The following is a 17546-nucleotide window of genomic DNA, read 5'->3' on the forward strand; positions in this document are numbered from 1 at the left end:
TCATAATAGTAGCCAGCTAGGCTGGGCAGATTTTACAGATACGATGAACCATGTCTTACAAATCGGCAAATTGGGTAAGCTAGATGGTTTCAGAGAGCTGTACTGTACTAACTACAGTAATTACTAATAGAATTTCCCCCTGTGTTTTCATTTCTCACTCGGGTTGCCATTTTGCTCATGCTGGAGTGGATCTTGGCACACCTTTCTCCATGCTTATACAAAATCCTAGGGATTCATACCAAAATCCTAGGGATTCATTGTCCTGATGGGATCTGAAGTATGGAAGGCATCAACTAGGTGGAGCGCAGAAGAGATCAGTCTAGAGACAGCAGCAGGGGTCCCACCATGTGGGGCCTTAGAGGAAGAGTTTGTAGTTAATTCTACAATTAATTCTACAGTTAATTCCAATGGCACAATTAATTCTACAGTTAATTCCAACGGCACTCGGAAGCCATTGGAGTCTTTTTTTTAAAAAAAAAAACATGTTCTTTTGTATTTCTATTTATTTTCGGCTGCACTGGGTCTTCATCGCCTTGTGCGGGCTTTCTTCAGTTGCGGTGAGCGGGGGCTGCTCTTTGTGGCGGTGCACAGGCTTCTCGCTGCGGTGGCTTCTCGCTGCAGAACACGGGCTCCAGGTGTGGGCTCCAGTTGTTGCAGCACACAGCCTCAGTAGTTGTGGTGCACCGGCTCAGTTGTTCTGTGGCATTGTGAAATCTTGCCGGAACGGGGATCAAACCCATGTCCCCTGCATTGGCAGGAGGACTCTCATCCACTGTGCCACCAAGTAAGTCTCATTGGAGTCTTTTGATGAGTGGAATGAAAGTCAAGGTGACAAGAGTTAAAAGGCTATTACCCATGCAAGAGATCATAATGGCTTGTACTAAGAATAGTGAGAACTGAGGATTTAGGGAGATTAAGGAGGACAAGGGGACTTCTGTCCCTACGATTTGCCTTCCTACTACCAGCAGTGAGGTCTCCTGACATAGTCCTGCCTCTGGAGATAACTGTTGATATCTAGCAGGCTGTCTGGGTCCAAAGAGTAGTGATTCCCTATTTGGCCACAATCCAGGTCAGATTTGGGGCTCAGGTTGGGGCTCCAATATGACCTTACCTGGGGCTTCTCCTCCCATCTGATTGCTCCTCATAGATCTGAACTCTAAAGGGATGGAGTGTCCCAGCCTCTATACACACACACCTCCTCATGATGTCATGCATTCTCAGGAAACACTGAAGGTTCTCCAAGTTATATCTCTAGACCTTCCCCCATTTACACTGTTTAGTCAACATTGCAAATGTACCACATAGATACAGAAATAGATTAAGGAAGAGAAGGGGACTTCTGTCCCTATGATTCTAACTGTTGATATCTAGCTGGCAGTCTGGGTCCCGAGAGTAGTGATTCCCTATTTGGCCACAATCCAGGTCAGATTTGGAGTTCCATCTCCACCCACCCCACCCTGCTTCTCCCACAGTTATTTCCCTTTCGTGAAATGACACCTCTACAAGCAAAACCCTTGAAATCACTTCACCCTCTCACTTTCACTCCCCACATAAGTCCTTTGGGCTTCAGCTTGAAAATAAATTGTGAAAGTGTGTACTTCCACTGTGGCCACACTCCCTGCGATCTAAGCCACCTGTGACTCTCAGCTGGCTTATCGCCATAGTCTCTTATCTGCCCTCCTGCTCCACTAGCCCTTACCTCATATTCAACACAGCAGCTGGAAGGATCTTTTTAAAAAAAGATGTTACTATTTCAAAAGTTTGCATATGGTAAGAATTGCAAATAGTCTACAAGAACAAACTGAGTCTCCTTTCCATGTCTTTGACTCTTCCATCTGCTGTCTTCTCTCCTCAGAGGTGACTCTGGATCCAGCTTCTTCTGTAGACTTGTAGAGACACTGTGGGCATGACTCTATGCATTTGTGAATGATTTGTTTAAAATGTAAATGAGACTTTGTCCCTTCCTTGATAAAAAACCTTTTGATGGTTCCCCAGCAAAGTGAGACTAAAATCCAAATTCCATCGTGAGGCTATAGGACCCGGCTTGTGGCACCTGGCCACTCTGCTTCCTCAGCTCTCCTTCACCCTCACTCTGCTCCAGTCGTGCTGCCCCCCACCCCACCCCCCTCCACCCCCGCTTCCCTTGCATTCTCAGGATTTGTGCCCTGGCTGGTCCCTCATCTTAGCACACTCTTGCAGCCTATGTGGCCTTGCAGGCTGCCTAAAGGTCACTTTGCTGAGTTCTCACGGTCATCATCATCCCACCCCCCATAAATAGTGTGCATTTGCTCTATTTGTAACACATCACAAAATGCGATTATTTATTTTCTCCAGTGGGGCTGGTCTCTTTGGTCATCACAATTGGTGCCCAGCACAGAACTGGAAATGGCACTAATAATGATTTTACAAGGAGAAAAACTATCATTTACGTCGTCACTGTGCCAAACACCGATCTAATAGTTTATCAACTCATTTGATTCTCATAGCCATTTTAGGGTAAGCTAATATCCACATTTAAGAAACAAGGAAACTGAAGCAAGAAATGTTATACACAAGTACTAGCATGTGAATCGGAGAAGGCAACGGCACCCCACTCCAGTACTCCTGCTTGGAAAATCCCAAGGACGGAGGAGCCTGGTAGGCTGCAGTCCATGGGGTCGCTAAGAGTCGGACACGACTGAGCGACTTCACTTTCACTTTTCACTTTCATGCATTTGGAGAAGGAAATAGCAACCCACTCCAGTGTTCTTGCCTGGCGAATCCCAGGGACGGGGGAGCCTGGTGGGCTGCCGTCTCTGGGGTCGCACAGAGTCGGACACGACAGAAGCGACTTAGCAGCAGCAGCAGCAGCAGCATGTGAATACGCAGTCCTTTAATCTCAGTAAATGAGCGAATCAATGAATGGTCCTGAGTGCCGAGTGGCAAGGAGAAGAGGGAGGCGGGCGGAGCCTAGGTCGCGGGAGCCAATGGGCACGCAGCTGTGGGACCGCCGGCTCCGCCCAAGCCGCGCGGAGGCCGCTGGGAGTTGTGGTCCCTCGGCCGCCTGGCCACGTCACTCCCTTGAAACCCTAAGTCGTCTCCTGAGTTTCTGGAACGATCCGTATTTCCGAACCTCTAGGTCGGTTCCCTTGCCTCCAGGCCTATTATTCCTTCCTCCCTCTGTTTCTGACGCGTCCCGACGTAGTCTCCCGGTTCCGCCGCCCGGCATGCCCCCCCAGGCCCGGAGCCCGCTTGGTATCACCCTCTAAGTTCATTCCCCGCCCCCCGCCCCGTCTCCCTTCGGTGTGGCCTCCCAGCCCCGCCCCCTGAGGGGGTTTCTTTCACGTCCTCTCAGGCCCTCCATTTCGTCCGCGGCGGCCCACGGCCCCGTCCAATTGCCGAGTTCCCCGCCCCACACACCCTTTCCCTGGGCCCCCCCCGCCCCGTTTGGTACGCCCCGGCCACGCCCCCTCGCGGACGCTGTTGGTACGCGCCGCGCTCCCCCGCTCGCCGCAGTGGTTCGGCCGCGGCGACCCCTCTCCGGAGGCGCGTCCCCTGCGCTTGGTACAGCCCGGCCCGTCTCCCCCGGAGCCGCGCGCCCGCGCCCCTCAGTCGGCGCAGCCCGCAGCCCCCCGTGCGGCCCGTGGCAGCCCCCCCAGCCCGCTCGGCCCGCGCCCGCCATGGTCCGTCCGCGCCGCGCCCCGCACCGCTCCGGCGCTGGGGGCCCCCTCGGGGGTCGAGGCCGCCCCCTGCGGCCCTTCACGGCGCGCGCCGCCCGCTCGCGCTCCTGGCCGGCGAGCCCTCGGGGACCGCAGCCGCCGCGGATCCGGGCTCGCTCGGCCCCTCCCATGGTGAGCCCCCCGCCCTTTTTCCAGAGCTTTCCACGGCCCCGCCCCCGCCGGCCCCTCCCCCGGGCTGGTGTCTTTGTCCCCCGGCTCCCACCCCCTCGGGGGTTTCTCCGGTGACCCGAAGGGTGGTCCCGCCTGGGACCCGCTTCCCCCGTGAAACCCCCTGGGTGGTACGCGCCGGGCTCTCCCCTTTGTTTCGCGTTCGGGATGGGGTGGCGGGGGTGGGGTACGGGGGTGGCAAGGGCTCAAATTACTGCTGACTCCGCGGCCTGATTCGAACGCTGGGTGGGGGGCGGGCGGACGGTCGGCATGTACTGTTGTTTTTCCAATTGGAAAGTTGCTCTCTCTCCGCGCAGGGAAGCTGGAGATGGGGGAGGGGCGGGGGGCGCTGGCGAGGGTCCCCGCGTCTCGCAGTCGGGCGCCCAGGTGTTGCCCCCGGGGGCGTTCAGCAGGGCGCCCGTGGCGTGTGCGCCCGGGGTTCGTTTGCGCGCTTGCCCAGGTGTGGGATGTCCCCACTGATCACGGCAAGCCCAGATCTTAAACATAAACATAGCTTCGCGGGGACGCTAAGTTAGACACGCTTCCCCAGACTCACAACCTGTACATACTTCTCAAAAATCTTTCTAAGGTTTTTGGGGCGGTAAATTCACACATCCCAACGTTAAATCACGCACAGCTAAACTGTGACACGCTTGCTCAGATGCGCCGTTTACCCTAACCTGGGGCTAATTAATAAATACCCTGCCTCACCGTTGTACGTGGCGGGGACCTGTGGCAGCTGCACACCAGCCTTGAGCAGGTTTTCTTGATGTTAAGAGTCAGATGCCCGGACTCTGAACACCTCTCTGCTCTTGAACATCACCCTTGACTCCATTGCTTCCCAGTTTCTTAGCGTTCATGTCCTCTTGTTCACAAGCGTCTCCTGGGTCCTTAAACGTGCGTCTTCAGGCTTTCATCTTTTTTCAAGTATTAAAAAGGCTTCCTATGCAGCGACTAGCAAAACACATGTGGGAGGCACAGCCAGTTTACATGCACACCTGTCCAGATGTGAGATTTCCTTTTAGGATTGCATTTAGGTCTAGTCCTTAAACGTGACCCTCCACCTTGATGCTCATCCTGCATTCGGTGAGACCTGGGCTTAAGCTTCTCTGATCGTCACCCCCCAGATTAAAACGTGGTTAGTCTGATGGCTAGAAATACGGAAGAGTTTAAACAGGTGTCCCTGGTGCTCACATTACCCAGGTCCTTAAGTGCGTTTGTCTGGATCCCAAGGGCTTCTACAGTTGTGTGATCTAACTAGTTTCTTGGATGTTACGGGCTCTGGCTGTGGTGCCTACGCACCCAGGGCTCCGACAGTCTATCTCCATCTCAGGAACACACACCACCATGTTCTTAGAGCGGGAAGCTCTCTGCCTTTCTTCCTGATCTCACTGGATTGTCTGAATCCCAGAACCACCTGCCCACACGGAGAGCACGCTTGGCTCAGATTTCTTTGCCTTTTAAGCTCTTGCGAAATATAGTTTTTCCTGCCTCATATTCTGGGGCAGAAGACACCTGTGTGCTTTATAGGAAATTTGGAAAAAAATACTCATTAGTAGTAAGATGAAAAGTAATAACCACCTTTATTTTTTCTGGCTGCCTGGAGGCGCCTACTTGAGAGGTTTTCGAGAGTTTCCTGCTGCCCCGCAGTCCAGAACTCCACCTTGTTTGTTTTGAGATGTTTTTGGTGTGTGTGTGTTAAAAGATGACGGGATAGTGCCCCACGAGTAGGATGTGTCCTGCTTGGCTTCATTCTGCCAACATTCTGGTGTTCTGCAGAAGCTCTCAAGACACTGTGTTTGGGAGACCCTCTGTTTGTTGTCTGGCTCCCAGTTCCCAGAGTTCTGTTCTCTGTGCTTCCGGTCGCTTCCTCCCGCCTCCCCAGGGTCAGCCTGAAGTGGCTGCAGCCTGGGCTGTGTGAGGGAGAGCTGGAGCCTACCTGGCAGGAGCAGGGGGAAGAGCCTGAATTCTCTCTCCAGGGCAGGGGGAACCATGGAAGAGAGTTCTGTGCTTGGGCGGGATGGGGCAAGCTGGCTGGGCGTCGTGGGGTGTTCTGAGAGTCGTATCTCAATAGAGGGACCCAAAATTGATGATCCTGGGAGGATGAGTGGGGTGTATCTCTTGAAGGGGCGGGCATGGCAGGCCAGAGCAGAGCCTGGCCCGAGCAAAGGCTGAAGGGGAAGCAGCTGGTTGCTTTCAGGGACCAGCGTTGAGAGGACAGGCAGGCCGGGCAGAAAAGGACGTGGGGCTCACCCAGTCTGAGTGTCAGCTCTGGAAGAGAGTTTGGAGACTGCCCGGGGCGATTTGCCGCAGGGGGCCTGGGGTCTGGAGGTTGGGGTGTCCCTTCTGGGGTGGGTGGGGGCAGCTCCTCAATCGCCTCCCCCTCTCCCGCAGCAAGGTGCTCGGGTCTTTGGGGCCCTGGGCCCCATCGGGCCCTCCTCGCCTGGACTCGCCCTCGGGGGCCTGGCCGTTGGTGAGCACCGGCTCAGCAACAAGCTGCTGGCCTGGAGCGGTGTCCTGGAGTGGCAGGAGGTGAGCGCCCGCGGCCTGAGCCCTGGGAGTCTGCAGGGTGGGGGCTGATTTGGGGGTCCCGCAGGTAGGCAGCCAGCCCGTACAGCTGGGCTGTGTCCAGAGACCCCTCTGCCCCCACCACAGAAGCGCAGACCCTACTCGGACTCCACCGCGAAGCTGAAGCGGGCCCTTCCCTGCCAGGCCTACGTGAACCAGGGCGAGAACCTGTGAGTGCGGGCAGGGTGCGAGGGTGGGTGGCAGAGGGGATGCGCCCTCCTGACCCTCTCCTCCTGCAGGGAGACTGACCAGTGGCCACAGAAGCTGATCATGCAACTGATCCCGCAGCAGCTGCTGGTGAGACCCCACCCTCACCTGCCCCGGCCATGAGCACCTGCCCAGTCCTGACCCTGCTGCCCCCATGTCGCCCCCAGACCACCCTGGGCCCCCTGTTCCGCAACTCCCAGCTGGCGCAGTTCCACTTCACCAACAGAGACTGTGACTCCCTCAAGGGGCTCTGCCGGGTCATGGGCAACGGCTTCGTGAGTGGGGCAGGGGTGACGGGGGTGGGCAGGGACAGAGGCCCTGGGAACACCATGGTGACCAAGTAAAGTGGTAGGCAGAACTCTGCTGGGACAATCGAGGCGGGTGGCAGGGTCCGGGGAGACCTCTGGGGGCATCCCCCGTCCTTGTGAACTGGGGTCTCACTGCTTAGAGGGGACAGCGGAGGAACCCAGCTCTCCGCTAGACCAGGCCGTGGCGGGCATGGAGCACAGGAGCAAAGGGAGGGACCTGGAAGTGGGGGTGACGAGAAAGAGCTGGAGCAGGGAACAGTTCTTATCTGCGGCCCCCTGGGGGGAGCCAGGGCATTTGTGTAAAACTGAGGCAGTGGTCTGAGGGTAGTGGGTGCTCAGTAAACTTGAGCTGGTGAGGTTGTTAAGAGTCAGGGCTCAGACACAGCTGGCGTGGGCACGTTTCCAGCAGCTGTCCAAGGGAAGCTGCCTGGAGGGCTCTGCTCTGGGGTTCCTCCAGTCCTTGGTCCCCTCTGGGACAGCCTGCTTCCCGGCTGTGGTCTTCAAGGGGCGCTGTGCGGCCCTCCCCTTCTTCGTGGGATTGACAGGTGGGGGGGGTCTCTCTCCTGCCTGGTTCAGCACTGTTTGCTGAGAGTGCGCCTGCTCCACCCCGGTGGGGACGGGGATGCCTGTTGGGGCTCAGGTTCTCCTGCAGTCCCACCAAGGAGGCAGTAGCTTTTCATGCAACAGGCATTTATGTGGCACTTGCTGTGTGCACTGTTGTTATGCCATTGTACAGATCAGGTAACTGAGGTGCAGAGGTGACTTGCCTTGGGTCAAAGCTAGGAGGACGCAGAGCTGGGTCTGCTCGCAGGCTCTGGTCTGGCGTCTCCCCCCGGTGTGGTGGCCTCTGTCCGCTGGGCCCAGGCTCCCGGGACAGGGCCAGCCTGGGGTGGGGGGCGGGCGTGGGAGATGGAGCCCTCTCAGGACCCTCACCTCCCGACATGGGGCCCCTGTCCTGACCCCAGATCACTGTGGGGCCGACACCAAGGTGCAGGTTCTCAGGCCGCGGCGGCCCTGGTCCCTTGGAGGGTTCTGCCCCTTGATGCCCACCCTCCCGCAGGCGGGCTGCATGCTCTTCCCGCACATCTCCCCATGCGAGGTGCGCGTGCTCATGCTGCTGTACTCGTCCAAGAAGAAGATCTTCATGGGCCTCATCCCCTATGACCAGAGCGGCTTCGTCAACGCCATCCGGCAGGTCATCACCACCCGGAAACAGGTGTGCCCCGGGGCTGCCGCTCGCCCTGAGGCTCTGCAGGGCTGGTGGGGCACAGGGAGCTGGACAGGCTGGCGGGCACAGCAGTCTGGCAGGATGGGGTGTGTGTGCACCATGGCTCCCACCTCACCAGCGGTTCACAGCGTCTCCTTCACCTGAAAGTGTCCCAGCTGAGGGCATGGGGGCAGCGGGGCTGGGCCAGCACTGGGGAGTCCTCTAGGCCTGTGGGCAGCCTGGAAACACAAGCCTGGCAGGGGTCCGAGGCAGGGCTGGGCCCTGGGGCAGCCTCCAGATTCCCAGGCTCCTTCTCTGGGGAACCTGGAGCACCAGCCCACCTGTCTCCTCCCACAGGCAGTGGGACCTGGCGGCGTGGCGGGCCCCGTCCAGATCGTCAACAACAAGTTCCTGGCGTGGAGCGGAGTCATGGAGTGGCAGGAGGTGAGGCCAAGGGGACCTTGGGACCAGTGCTTCGTCACTGACCCAGGGCGCCTTCCACTCCTGACCTGAGCCTCTTCCCCCCAAAAGCCCAGGCCTGAGCCCCACAGCCGGTCTAAGCGGTGGTTGCCCTCGCACATCTACGTGAACCAAGGGGAGATCCTGTGAGTGGTGGGCAGGGGGCGGGGCTGGAGGGCGGGGGCGGGGCTGGAGGGAGCCCCGCCTCCTGACCCGCGGGCGTGTCCCTGCAGGAGGACCGAGCAGTGGCCGAGGAAGCTGTACATGCAGCTCATCCCGCAGCAGCTCCTGGTGAGCGGGGAGGGGCGCCTGCCTCCACCCCCGGGCGGGGGTTGGGGGGTGCTGCCTGTTACGCACGTGGAGGAGCGTGGGGTGCTGCAGGCCTGGCTTCGAGGGGGTCACAGCCGGGGTGAGGTGCGGGGTCGCTGGGTGGCCACCGTGTGGGGGCCTCATGGAGCCGTCCCTGGGCCCTGCAGACCACGCTGGTGCCGCTCTTCCGGAACTCCCGCTTGGTGCAGTTCCACTTCACCAAGGACCTGGAGACGCTGAAGAGCCTGTGCCGGATCATGGACAACGGCTTTGTGAGTGAGGCGGGCCGCGCGCCGGGCTGACGACCCCAGACAGAGCGACTCGGGGCGCAGAAACCGAAAGGAGACGGAGGGGAGGTTCCCCCAGAACCGGCCGTGGGGAAGCAGGCAGTGCTGTGTGCGTGGACATCACTTGTCCTGACCCCGGTTTACAGATGGGGAGACAGGCTCAGAGGCTGTGCCCGCACATGCTGGGCGTCTGGGTCCTGCTCGCTGTCTGGGTTACCCCTGCTCCCAGGCCCTTACCTGCCCCGTGTCCTCGCCCTTCCCTGGGTCGGGGTCTGTCTTCCTCCAGCCCGCGCTCTTACCCCCGGCGCTCATCTGTTGCGCGTCTCAATTGGTCCCTCTGCTCTGCAGGCCTCAGTCTCTCCCTCTGGGAAGCAAGGGCGTCGGGCTCCTGGGCTCCTGAAGCCACAGCTGTCTGTGTGCGCTTTTGGGTATTTGCTCTACTGGGTCCGGCTGTCCTAGCTCAGCATTTCTTTCTAAATCAGCTGAAGGCATCATAGTCGTGCTTTCGTGCTTTTGAGGGGCTGGTTGTGTATGCCTTTTGTGGTAAAACAAGAGTTTAAAAGCTCAGAGTTCCCTCAGGGAGACCTTACTGTGAGCACCCCCGCAGGCTCTCAGCTCCGGTGGGTACTGGGAGAGCCCTGGCCCTGTCACCGCTGGCCCCCGTGGTGGCGCACAGCCTCTTCTGGGGGCCCGCGGGGCCTCAAGCTCTCAGCCTGGGAGGTAGGGACGGTGACGCCCGGGCCTGCAGAGGGCGAGGAGCCGGCGAGATGGGTCGGGAGGCGCTTGGTACCTGTGGGTGCTGTGGTGCTGAGCCACGGGGTGCGCCACCTGCCCAGCCTCCTTGCTCTCGACTGCCTCGAGGGTTTCCCCAGTGGAGGCGGCCCTGGGGCCCCACCGTCTCTCCCCTAGCGTGGGGTGGCTTGTGTGCGGTGCTGTCCGTCACGGCTGTGGCGGCAGCCTGGGTGCTCGCCCAGCCGGCGTGGGGGTCACAGGATCACCGGAGCGTGCTGGGAGGACCCTCGGGCAGGCGCTTCTGTCTCAGGTCCCCTCCTGGGAGTGGTGACAGGCCTGGGGACGGCCCGGAATGCTCTGTCCTCTGGACGCGGGCTCTCAAGGGAAGGAGCGCGCTGAGGGCCGGCTGTGACCGCTCTCTGCGCCGCCAGGCGGGCTGCGTGCACTTCTCCTACAAGGCCTCCTGTGAGGTGCGCGTGCTCATGCTCCTGTACTCCTCGGAGAAGAAGATCTTCATTGGCCTCATCCCCCACGACCAGAGCAACTTCGTCAACGGCATCCGGCGCGTCATTGCCAACCAGCAGCAGGTGCTGCAGCGGAACCTGGAGCAGGAGCAGCAGCAGCGAGGGGTGAGGACCCCCCTCGCCGCGCCCCTTTTCCCCAACCCGCCCCGGCCCGCGGCTGACTCCTCCCTACTATCCTTCCCTACAGATGGGGGGGTAATGGGCCCCCCCTGGGGCCGGGCCTCTCCAGGAGTCACAGATGAGGCCCCTGCGAAGACTGGTGAGTGGCAGCCGGCCCAGGGCAGGAGGGCCCCGTGGACACGCCTGCGGTTGGGAGGTGGTGTGACCCTGGCTTACAGGAGACCAGAGAGGGAGAGGCCCGCCCGCCCCCGCTGAGCCCCTGGGAGGCTTCTGGCCTGGGGCGGGGAGCGGGGCTCCCCACCCAGTCCTCCTCTTTCTCTGCCCCCACCCCCGATCAGATGCTTCTGAGCAGGAGCCTCTGGGGACTGCGCCCGCCCGGCGAGATGGAGGACCACGTCCTGAGATGTCTCCGAGGACAGCCCCCTACCCTATGCGTTTCCCCAATAAAGTCTTTTAAAAGCCGTCCGGCCACTTGGCTCTGTTCAGACTCCTGCCTCCAGAGAGGCCGGGCCCCTCAGCTGAGCTGGGAGAGGATGCCACCGCGCACAGAGCTGCCCAGCCTGGGCGGTACCTGCTGCTCCAAGTCTTCCAGGGTTTTTCCTGCAGCTGCTCCCAGGCTGCCCTCCCTGCCCTGTGGCTTCCACGGGCCTCACTCGGCTGGAAGCAGACACGAGGCAGGGCCAGGCAGGTTCCAGCTGCCACCAACATAAACCTCTCCAACCCAGGAGAGGCAGGGGCCCCCCAGGGGGCAGGGTCCCCATTAGCGCCTTCCTGGGACCCTGGGCCCAGTGGGTCTGTGCTGCTGGCCTGGCTGGGTGAACCACCCTTCTCCCTAGCAAAATGCTGGCCAAGCGTTAGGGAAAATAGCATTTATTGTGGGGAGGGGCAAGGGCCGGGGTGGGGGGCGCAAGATGGCTCAGCCCTCTGAGAACTGTCGGTACAGCCGCTCGAGCTGCGGTGCCACATGCAGCCGAAATGGGATCTCCAGGACGGCTGTGAAGCCTTCAGCCAGCGTGGGGGCCTCGAACTGCTTCCTGGTAGCAGAGGGTGCGGGCTGGAGGCGAGGCCCAACTTTGGGGCTCAACCCGATGTCCCCCCACCTCACCCTGTAGCCCCCACCTGTAGCCGTAAATGACGATGTCGGACACGGGCACGTGGGAGGAATCGGTCATCTCCCGGAACTGCAGGGGCAGAGGTGGGGCCGGTGAGGCCAGGGCTTGGTGGGGTCTGGGGGGACTGGGGGGGCTGGGGGTGCTTGCTCACCCGGTTGTTGTGGCGCGCCTGCTCCACGGTGGCACTGAAGAGGAAACAGCGGCAGGGCACGCCCGCATCCCGGGCACACTTGATGTACCTTGGGGAGGGGAGGGCGGGGGGCTTGGTAAAGGGCCCGGGGCCGCCCTCCAGGGGCCTTCCCTGGGACCCCGGTACCTGGCCCGGCTCTGGACGTCGGGGTTTGTGTTGTCGATCACGACCGGTTTCCTCTGCTTCAGGGCCGCCTCACATGCGGTCACACAGCGCTGCCATGAGCCCAGAGTGTCCTGGAGACCGAGAGAGATCAGGGATGGGGCCTGGGAGGCACAGGGGCACAGGGACCCAGGGCCGGCGGGGGGACACCGAGGCAGAGTGACAGAGAGTCAGAAAGGACTGCTGTCCAGGGAGCGGAGACCAAGAGGACAGTTCTTGCGGGGTCGGGGGCAATGAAGACCGAGTCCTACCCTGTTCACGTGGACGTATCCGGCTGACACGAGATGCTCCCGGAGGAAGGTGGACTTCCCGGCTGTGAAGGGTGCAGGGTCAGTGGGGCCTGAGGAGTCGAGAGGGGCTGGGGCTTCTGGGGGTCAGGGAGTCTCACCCCCAGGAAATCCCACGGCGACGACCACCTCCGGGTCTGAGCTTAAGAGGGAGCTGGACTCGGGGAGGCAGAGAGGCCCAGAGCGGGCGACGCTCCTCTGGGAGGGACAGACAAGATGAGAGAGACCCGGCCCCATCCCTGTGCGCCCCCCCACCCCCGCCCTGTCACCTGCACCGCTCTTCAGGCCTCACCGGGTCAAAGGCTGGGAGCTCGAAGCGGGCCGCGGGCCACTTGAGAAAGAACTCCTCTGGTGTGGTGAAGGGCAGGCCCACGTTCAGGGCGAACTGCAGGCGAGGGCGCAAGTTGGGTGAGGTGGGGTGGGGTGGGGGCGGGCTCCGGGGGCGGGACGGTGTGGAGCACTCACCAGGCGGTCTGCACAGGAGAAGTCTTTCTTCTTGCGCCCAGGGGCCCAGTTGGCTGGGCGTCCCGCTGCGTCTGGAACACGGAGCCTCGTCTCCACCCGCATCCTTGGGGGCGGCCCGTCCGCATCAGGGCCCAGCACCCACCCACCTCCCCAGTCCAAGGCCCTTACCTCCCACAAAGACGCTGTCCCCAATGGAGATGGGCACGCCCTCGTTGGCCTGGGCAGGGACGGGGACACATGAGAGGCAGTAAGGAACCCACGCCCACATCTGTCGCACTAACGGGTCCCGCCAGGAGGTCCCCTCCGTCAGTGCCCGGCACTAGGCCTGCCCTCCAGCCTCTGAGACCTCAGCCACTTCTCAGCCGCTTCACCGTCTGTTCCACAAGCGGCCACCAGAGGGCGCCCGCTCCCACCTGGCGCGGCTCCGGACCCCACGCAGTCTGACCTCGCACTCGCCCCTTCACCCGCTCAGCGGTAGCCACACAGGCCTCCTCCCTGCCCGCGAACACACCAGACTCCATCCACCTCAAGATCGTTGCACTTGCTGTTACTCTGCTCTTTCCTCAGATGACACACGGCTCCCTCACTAACCACCTTTAATCAACACCCGGCTGTACCCTCACTGTTTACACATCCATCAACACATTTATCGTCCGCGCCCTCCCTAGTCCAGGAGCACCCGGGCGCAGGCAGGTCTGTCTTGTCCACTAATACGTTCAGCTCAAGAAGCTTTGTTTGTTCTGAAGAACAAACCCATGAATGAATCCACAGGTGATTTCTCTCTGGACCACTCCGGTTTTCCGAGTTTAAAAGCACTGGCCTCACCCACCAGCACTAGGACATGACAGCAAAGAAACTGAGGCGGCCAGGCCTGGGGAGGGGGTGACAGGGAAGGTCATGGAGCAGAGACCTGGAGTGGGCAGATGGGCGGGGAGCCCTGGGAGTCGGAGGCTCACCTGCTCCTGCAGGTGGTCCCACATGCCGCTCACCGGCTTCCGGTACAAGCCTGCGTGCGTGGCCACCAGCACCTGTGGGTGGGGCGGGGGTCAGACACCATCCTTGACTCTTGCTCCGACACCCAGAGTCCTTCAAGGGCACCTGAATCCCAAAGACACTACGCCAACCCTCACCAAGGTGAGCACCACTTGCAATGCATCTGTCAGCATAACCACCCCCGGGGCTCCCACCCACTCCCCAACTGGCTCACCATGTCACACCTTCTCCCCGGGTCTCTGTTTCCTCCTTTCCGGCCCACCGCGCTATCTCTGGGCCCTGTCTCAGCCTCTCTGTCCCTCTACATAGTCCTTCAGCCTCCCGTGCAGCCATACCTGAAAGGGGACCCCCAGCTTCTCCACCACAGCCTCCACCTTAGCTTTGAACTCCTCCGCTCGCAGCTTTCCGCGCCCGATGCCCATCTGGTTGGTGAAGATCACCAGCTGTGAAGGAGACGGGGTGTCACCCGGGCCCCTCATCAGGCCCAGGCCCGCCTTGTGAGCCGGCCCCCACGGGGCACACACCTTGTAACCCTCGGCGGCTAGTTCCCGGAGCTTCCGCGGAATCTCTAGGTACAAGATCCTAGGGCGGGCGAGGAAGCGCAAGGTGACCTGGGGCCCGGATGTGCCTCAGCACCCCCTCCTACTGCCTCCAATCACCTCCAGTCACTGGGGCCAGTGGGAAAGACCTTCCCAGAACGTGTGGTGATGAGGGTCCCGTCCAGATCAAAACCAGCCACCTGGCGTCACCCAGAAAAAAGAGCAGCACTGTTACACCTCTAGTCCACCTAGCTCACAGGCTGGCTCGCATCAATTCTGCAAGCTGGGACTATGACCGCCCGCCCCTTACAGATGGGGAAACCCAGTCACAGCGGGCCTACCCACCCTATGTAAGGACAAGGATGCCACCCGGACAGCAGAGAGTGAAATCTTCTCTACCACCTCCCATTCCTCCTGAGCCCCTCAGTATTTCAATCTTTAAAATGGGTTTCGTATCTGACCCAGCCTCCTTCCATTTCACTTTTGGGGACTAATAACCATGAAAATCCAAATAGGAGCTAAGTTTTGTTTGGGTGTTAACTGGACTGTGCTAGAGCTCAGTCTTCAGCTTGGGCCTCACCTTGCCCCGAGCCTTCACACCAGGTGCTGTGAACACCAGCAGCTTCTCGAAGGTCTCCCAGCCAGGGGATGACTTCCTTATCCGCTTTTTCTGCTGCTCAACATTTTCCTTCTCTCCCTCTCGGGTCACAGGAGGGGTACTGGGTGGAGTGTCTGGCTGGGATTCTGGAGTGAGGGCCTCTTCCCAGCGCAGGGTCAGCGGGTGGAGGCCATTGACCAAATACAGAGTGTCCCCCACCCCCAGAGCGCCCTTCAAACCAGGTCTCAGCTCCTGGGTCCCGGCAGTTGAGGGGTTAACTCCCAGCTGTAGAGAGAGGCGGTAACTGGAGCTGGCCCCACCCCCCGGCAACCTCCTCCAATCAAATAACACGGGAAAGGACTCGCCGTTCTCCACCAGCCAATCAGGCCCTTGAGCCCCGCCTCTTCACCGTGTACCGCCAATCAGGCTCTGGGAAGATTAGCAGCCTCCAGTCTTACCCATTTTAAATGGAGATGGATGTTTACCCTATTGCAGCGGGCTACACCTGTTCCCCTCCCAGAGTCTGGTTTTCCCAATTGGGCCCGTTCCCCGCTGGGTGACGATTCTCCGTACCCTCCATCCTCACCCCCAGGCCTGCTGCCTCTTGTTAAGGAATCGGTACCTGTTTCACTGCCACCGTCCGAGTCTCAGGGTCAGCGACCAGCTCCACTGAAGATTGAAGGGGTGGAGTCAGGATCTGAATCCTTGGGTGACTGGTTCCCTCCTTACTGGGGAGCACGCCCCGCTTCAAACCACAGGATGGGGCCACAGCACCCATTCGGCAGGAGGAAGCAGTTTATTTTCTAAGTAGGACTGGCTCACTCCTTGGCATGCAGGAGCCAGATAAAGGCCTTACAATTGCCTGGGACACTAGTCCTCGCCTAGGGAGACGGCAGGTATTTTTCTGTGTAGAAATGGCTTCTCCTTGACAATGTAGGACCTTGACAAGATGCAGATTCCGGGCTTGGCCCGCAATATGCACTTTTATCCATAGAACCGGCTCTCTGCTTAACAAGGGTCGTGGCCTCATTCAAGTCTTCGCGGCAGCTTGTGAGTATACTTCTCTGTCCAGTGACACGTGTCTCGGGATGGACTCCATCCGCTCCCGTCTAAGGCGTCTGGCTAAATCCAGGTCAAGCACCCTTTTTCTTTCTGTGCTCTCCACAGGGGGCACCTATCAACTTCGGGGCTGGCCGCACCACGCAGTTCCGCATGGTGGCCAAGCATATCCCCTCCTGTCTATCTTTCCAACTGCCTGTGTTCCCGCTCCTTAAGCACACGCCACACCACCCGGTCCAGCTCAGGCCCCGCCCCGCCTACCCTGGTTTCGGGAGCACTTCCGGTCGGTAACCTGCGTCAAGGGTCCCCGGCCCAGGACCAGAGCTTGCCCTCCTGGGGGCAGGAAGATGGGAGGCGCTCCCCCAGCGGGGCTCTCCAGCCACATGCGACCCTGGGCCTCCACCCTGGCCATTTTGGGAGTCGGCCTAAGGGGAAATAGGGAAACCGGTTTGACTGGCAGCCCTCAGTTGCCACAGGAAGTCCCGCCTCCTCCCGCCGTCTCCACTAGGAATTCCTTTCTTCCGCTAAACGTTCCGGAAGTCCCACCCACTCGTCGGCCTCGGGATAGCTCGGTTTCCCAGGCGACGACGCCCCGCTCTACCTCCGGGAGCCTGGACCCCCCGCTTTCCAGGGCAAAGGCCGAAAAATTCGCGCTCTCGCCTCGGCCCCACGCTCACCCCTGCCCACCGCTTGGTTCATTCGCCACTTCCGACCGGGGAGGGCTTGCCGGAGGCGCTGTGCCGGCGACTCGGCTGGCTGCTGTCTCTCCGCCCACGGAAATGACTCTTCTTACCGAGGTGGGCGGGGCATTGGCGCCGCTGCGGCATAAGCCCCGCCCCCTCAGGCCCAGGCACCCTACGGTCCCCTGCAGCTCTGACCTTCATCTCCTCTGCTGCAGTATGAGACTCAGGCCTGTAGGGGGGAGTGGATTCCATGCTCACCGATTTTCCTCTTTCCGCGTTGAAGTCTAATGTTTCATTTCTTTTGCCGGAGATAGTTACAGCGGCATGAAGTTCTCTTTAAGGTTATTGTCAGTTGACGAAACCCCGTCGGGACAGCAATGCTGCAGTTTTCTCATCTAGTGTGAGGATAATCGTTTCCACTTTGTGGGGTTACAAGGAAGATAGAGTTAGTACATGTAAATAATTTGTAAAGTTGTCTAGGTAATAGTTTACCCTGTTGAAGTCTTGTCTGTTGTTAGCATTCCATCGGTGGTGATCTGATGGGAGACGGGGATTCCGCGTTTGCATCCTCAGACCAGAAGCCGTTTGTTCTTTTACCTCCAGCTGTCTTACATTAGTCCGAAACCTCCCGGCCTCAGCTGGGGGTTCCTGGCTTTTCCTGGGCACTATGTGGGCTCAGCGGAGAAGGCAATGGCACCCCATTCCAGTACTCTTGCCTGGAAAATCCCATGGATGGAGGAGCCTGGTGGGCTGCCGTCTATGGGGGTCGCACGGAGTCGGACACGACTGAAGCGACTTAGCAACAGCAGCATCTGGGCTCAGGAGACCGACTCAAAACTACTCTTATTCCGAAATTTACAGCCCTGAAGAT

The 17546-nt window shown here is 59.9% G+C and overlaps 2 protein-coding genes across 4 annotated transcripts; one reads left to right on the forward strand and one right to left on the reverse strand.

Annotated features, from left to right (window-relative positions):
- The first annotated feature begins 3495 nt into the window (after positions 1 to 3495).
- Positions 3496 to 11049, forward strand: PTOV1 (PTOV1 extended AT-hook containing adaptor protein). Its single transcript, XM_025270019.3, has 13 exons — positions 3496 to 3830; positions 6261 to 6398; positions 6522 to 6604; positions 6674 to 6731; positions 6809 to 6916; positions 8010 to 8165; positions 8514 to 8600; positions 8688 to 8761; positions 8849 to 8906; positions 9092 to 9196; positions 10375 to 10572; positions 10655 to 10726; positions 10926 to 11049. The coding sequence occupies exons 1-12, from the start codon at positions 3660 to 3662 to the stop codon at positions 10664 to 10666; spliced, it is 1248 nt and encodes a 415-aa protein (XP_025125804.1). The 5' UTR covers positions 3496 to 3659; the 3' UTR covers positions 10667 to 10726; positions 10926 to 11049.
- A 392-nt stretch (positions 11050 to 11441) lies between these two features.
- Positions 11442 to 16820, reverse strand: LOC102391206 (polynucleotide kinase 3'-phosphatase). 3 transcript variants are annotated; one of them, XM_044931349.2, is made up of 17 exons: positions 16670 to 16820; positions 16254 to 16417; positions 15556 to 15602; positions 14916 to 15218; positions 14456 to 14535; positions 14321 to 14378; positions 14171 to 14239; positions 13760 to 13831; positions 12972 to 13020; positions 12804 to 12874; positions 12631 to 12723; positions 12440 to 12536; positions 12303 to 12364; positions 12016 to 12125; positions 11851 to 11938; positions 11707 to 11768; positions 11442 to 11621 (listed from the first exon to the last, which is right to left on the reverse strand). In XM_044931349.2, the coding sequence occupies exons 2-17, from the start codon at positions 16402 to 16404 to the stop codon at positions 11504 to 11506; spliced, it is 1530 nt and encodes a 509-aa protein (XP_044787284.1). In that variant the 5' UTR covers positions 16405 to 16417; positions 16670 to 16820; the 3' UTR covers positions 11442 to 11503. The 3 variants fall into 3 exon arrangements, with proteins under 3 accessions (XP_044787284.1, XP_006080131.1, XP_044787285.1); XM_006080069.4 differs by having other exon boundaries at positions 14132 to 14239; XM_044931350.2 differs by lacking the exon at positions 16254 to 16417 and having other exon boundaries at positions 14132 to 14239; positions 16670 to 16775.
- Positions 16821 to 17546: the final 726 nt, after the last annotated feature.

The sequence above is a fragment of the Bubalus bubalis genome, chromosome 18 (genome assembly GCF_019923935.1).
Source record: "Bubalus bubalis isolate 160015118507 breed Murrah chromosome 18, NDDB_SH_1, whole genome shotgun sequence".
NCBI classification, from domain to species: domain Eukaryota; kingdom Metazoa; phylum Chordata; class Mammalia; order Artiodactyla; family Bovidae; genus Bubalus; species Bubalus bubalis.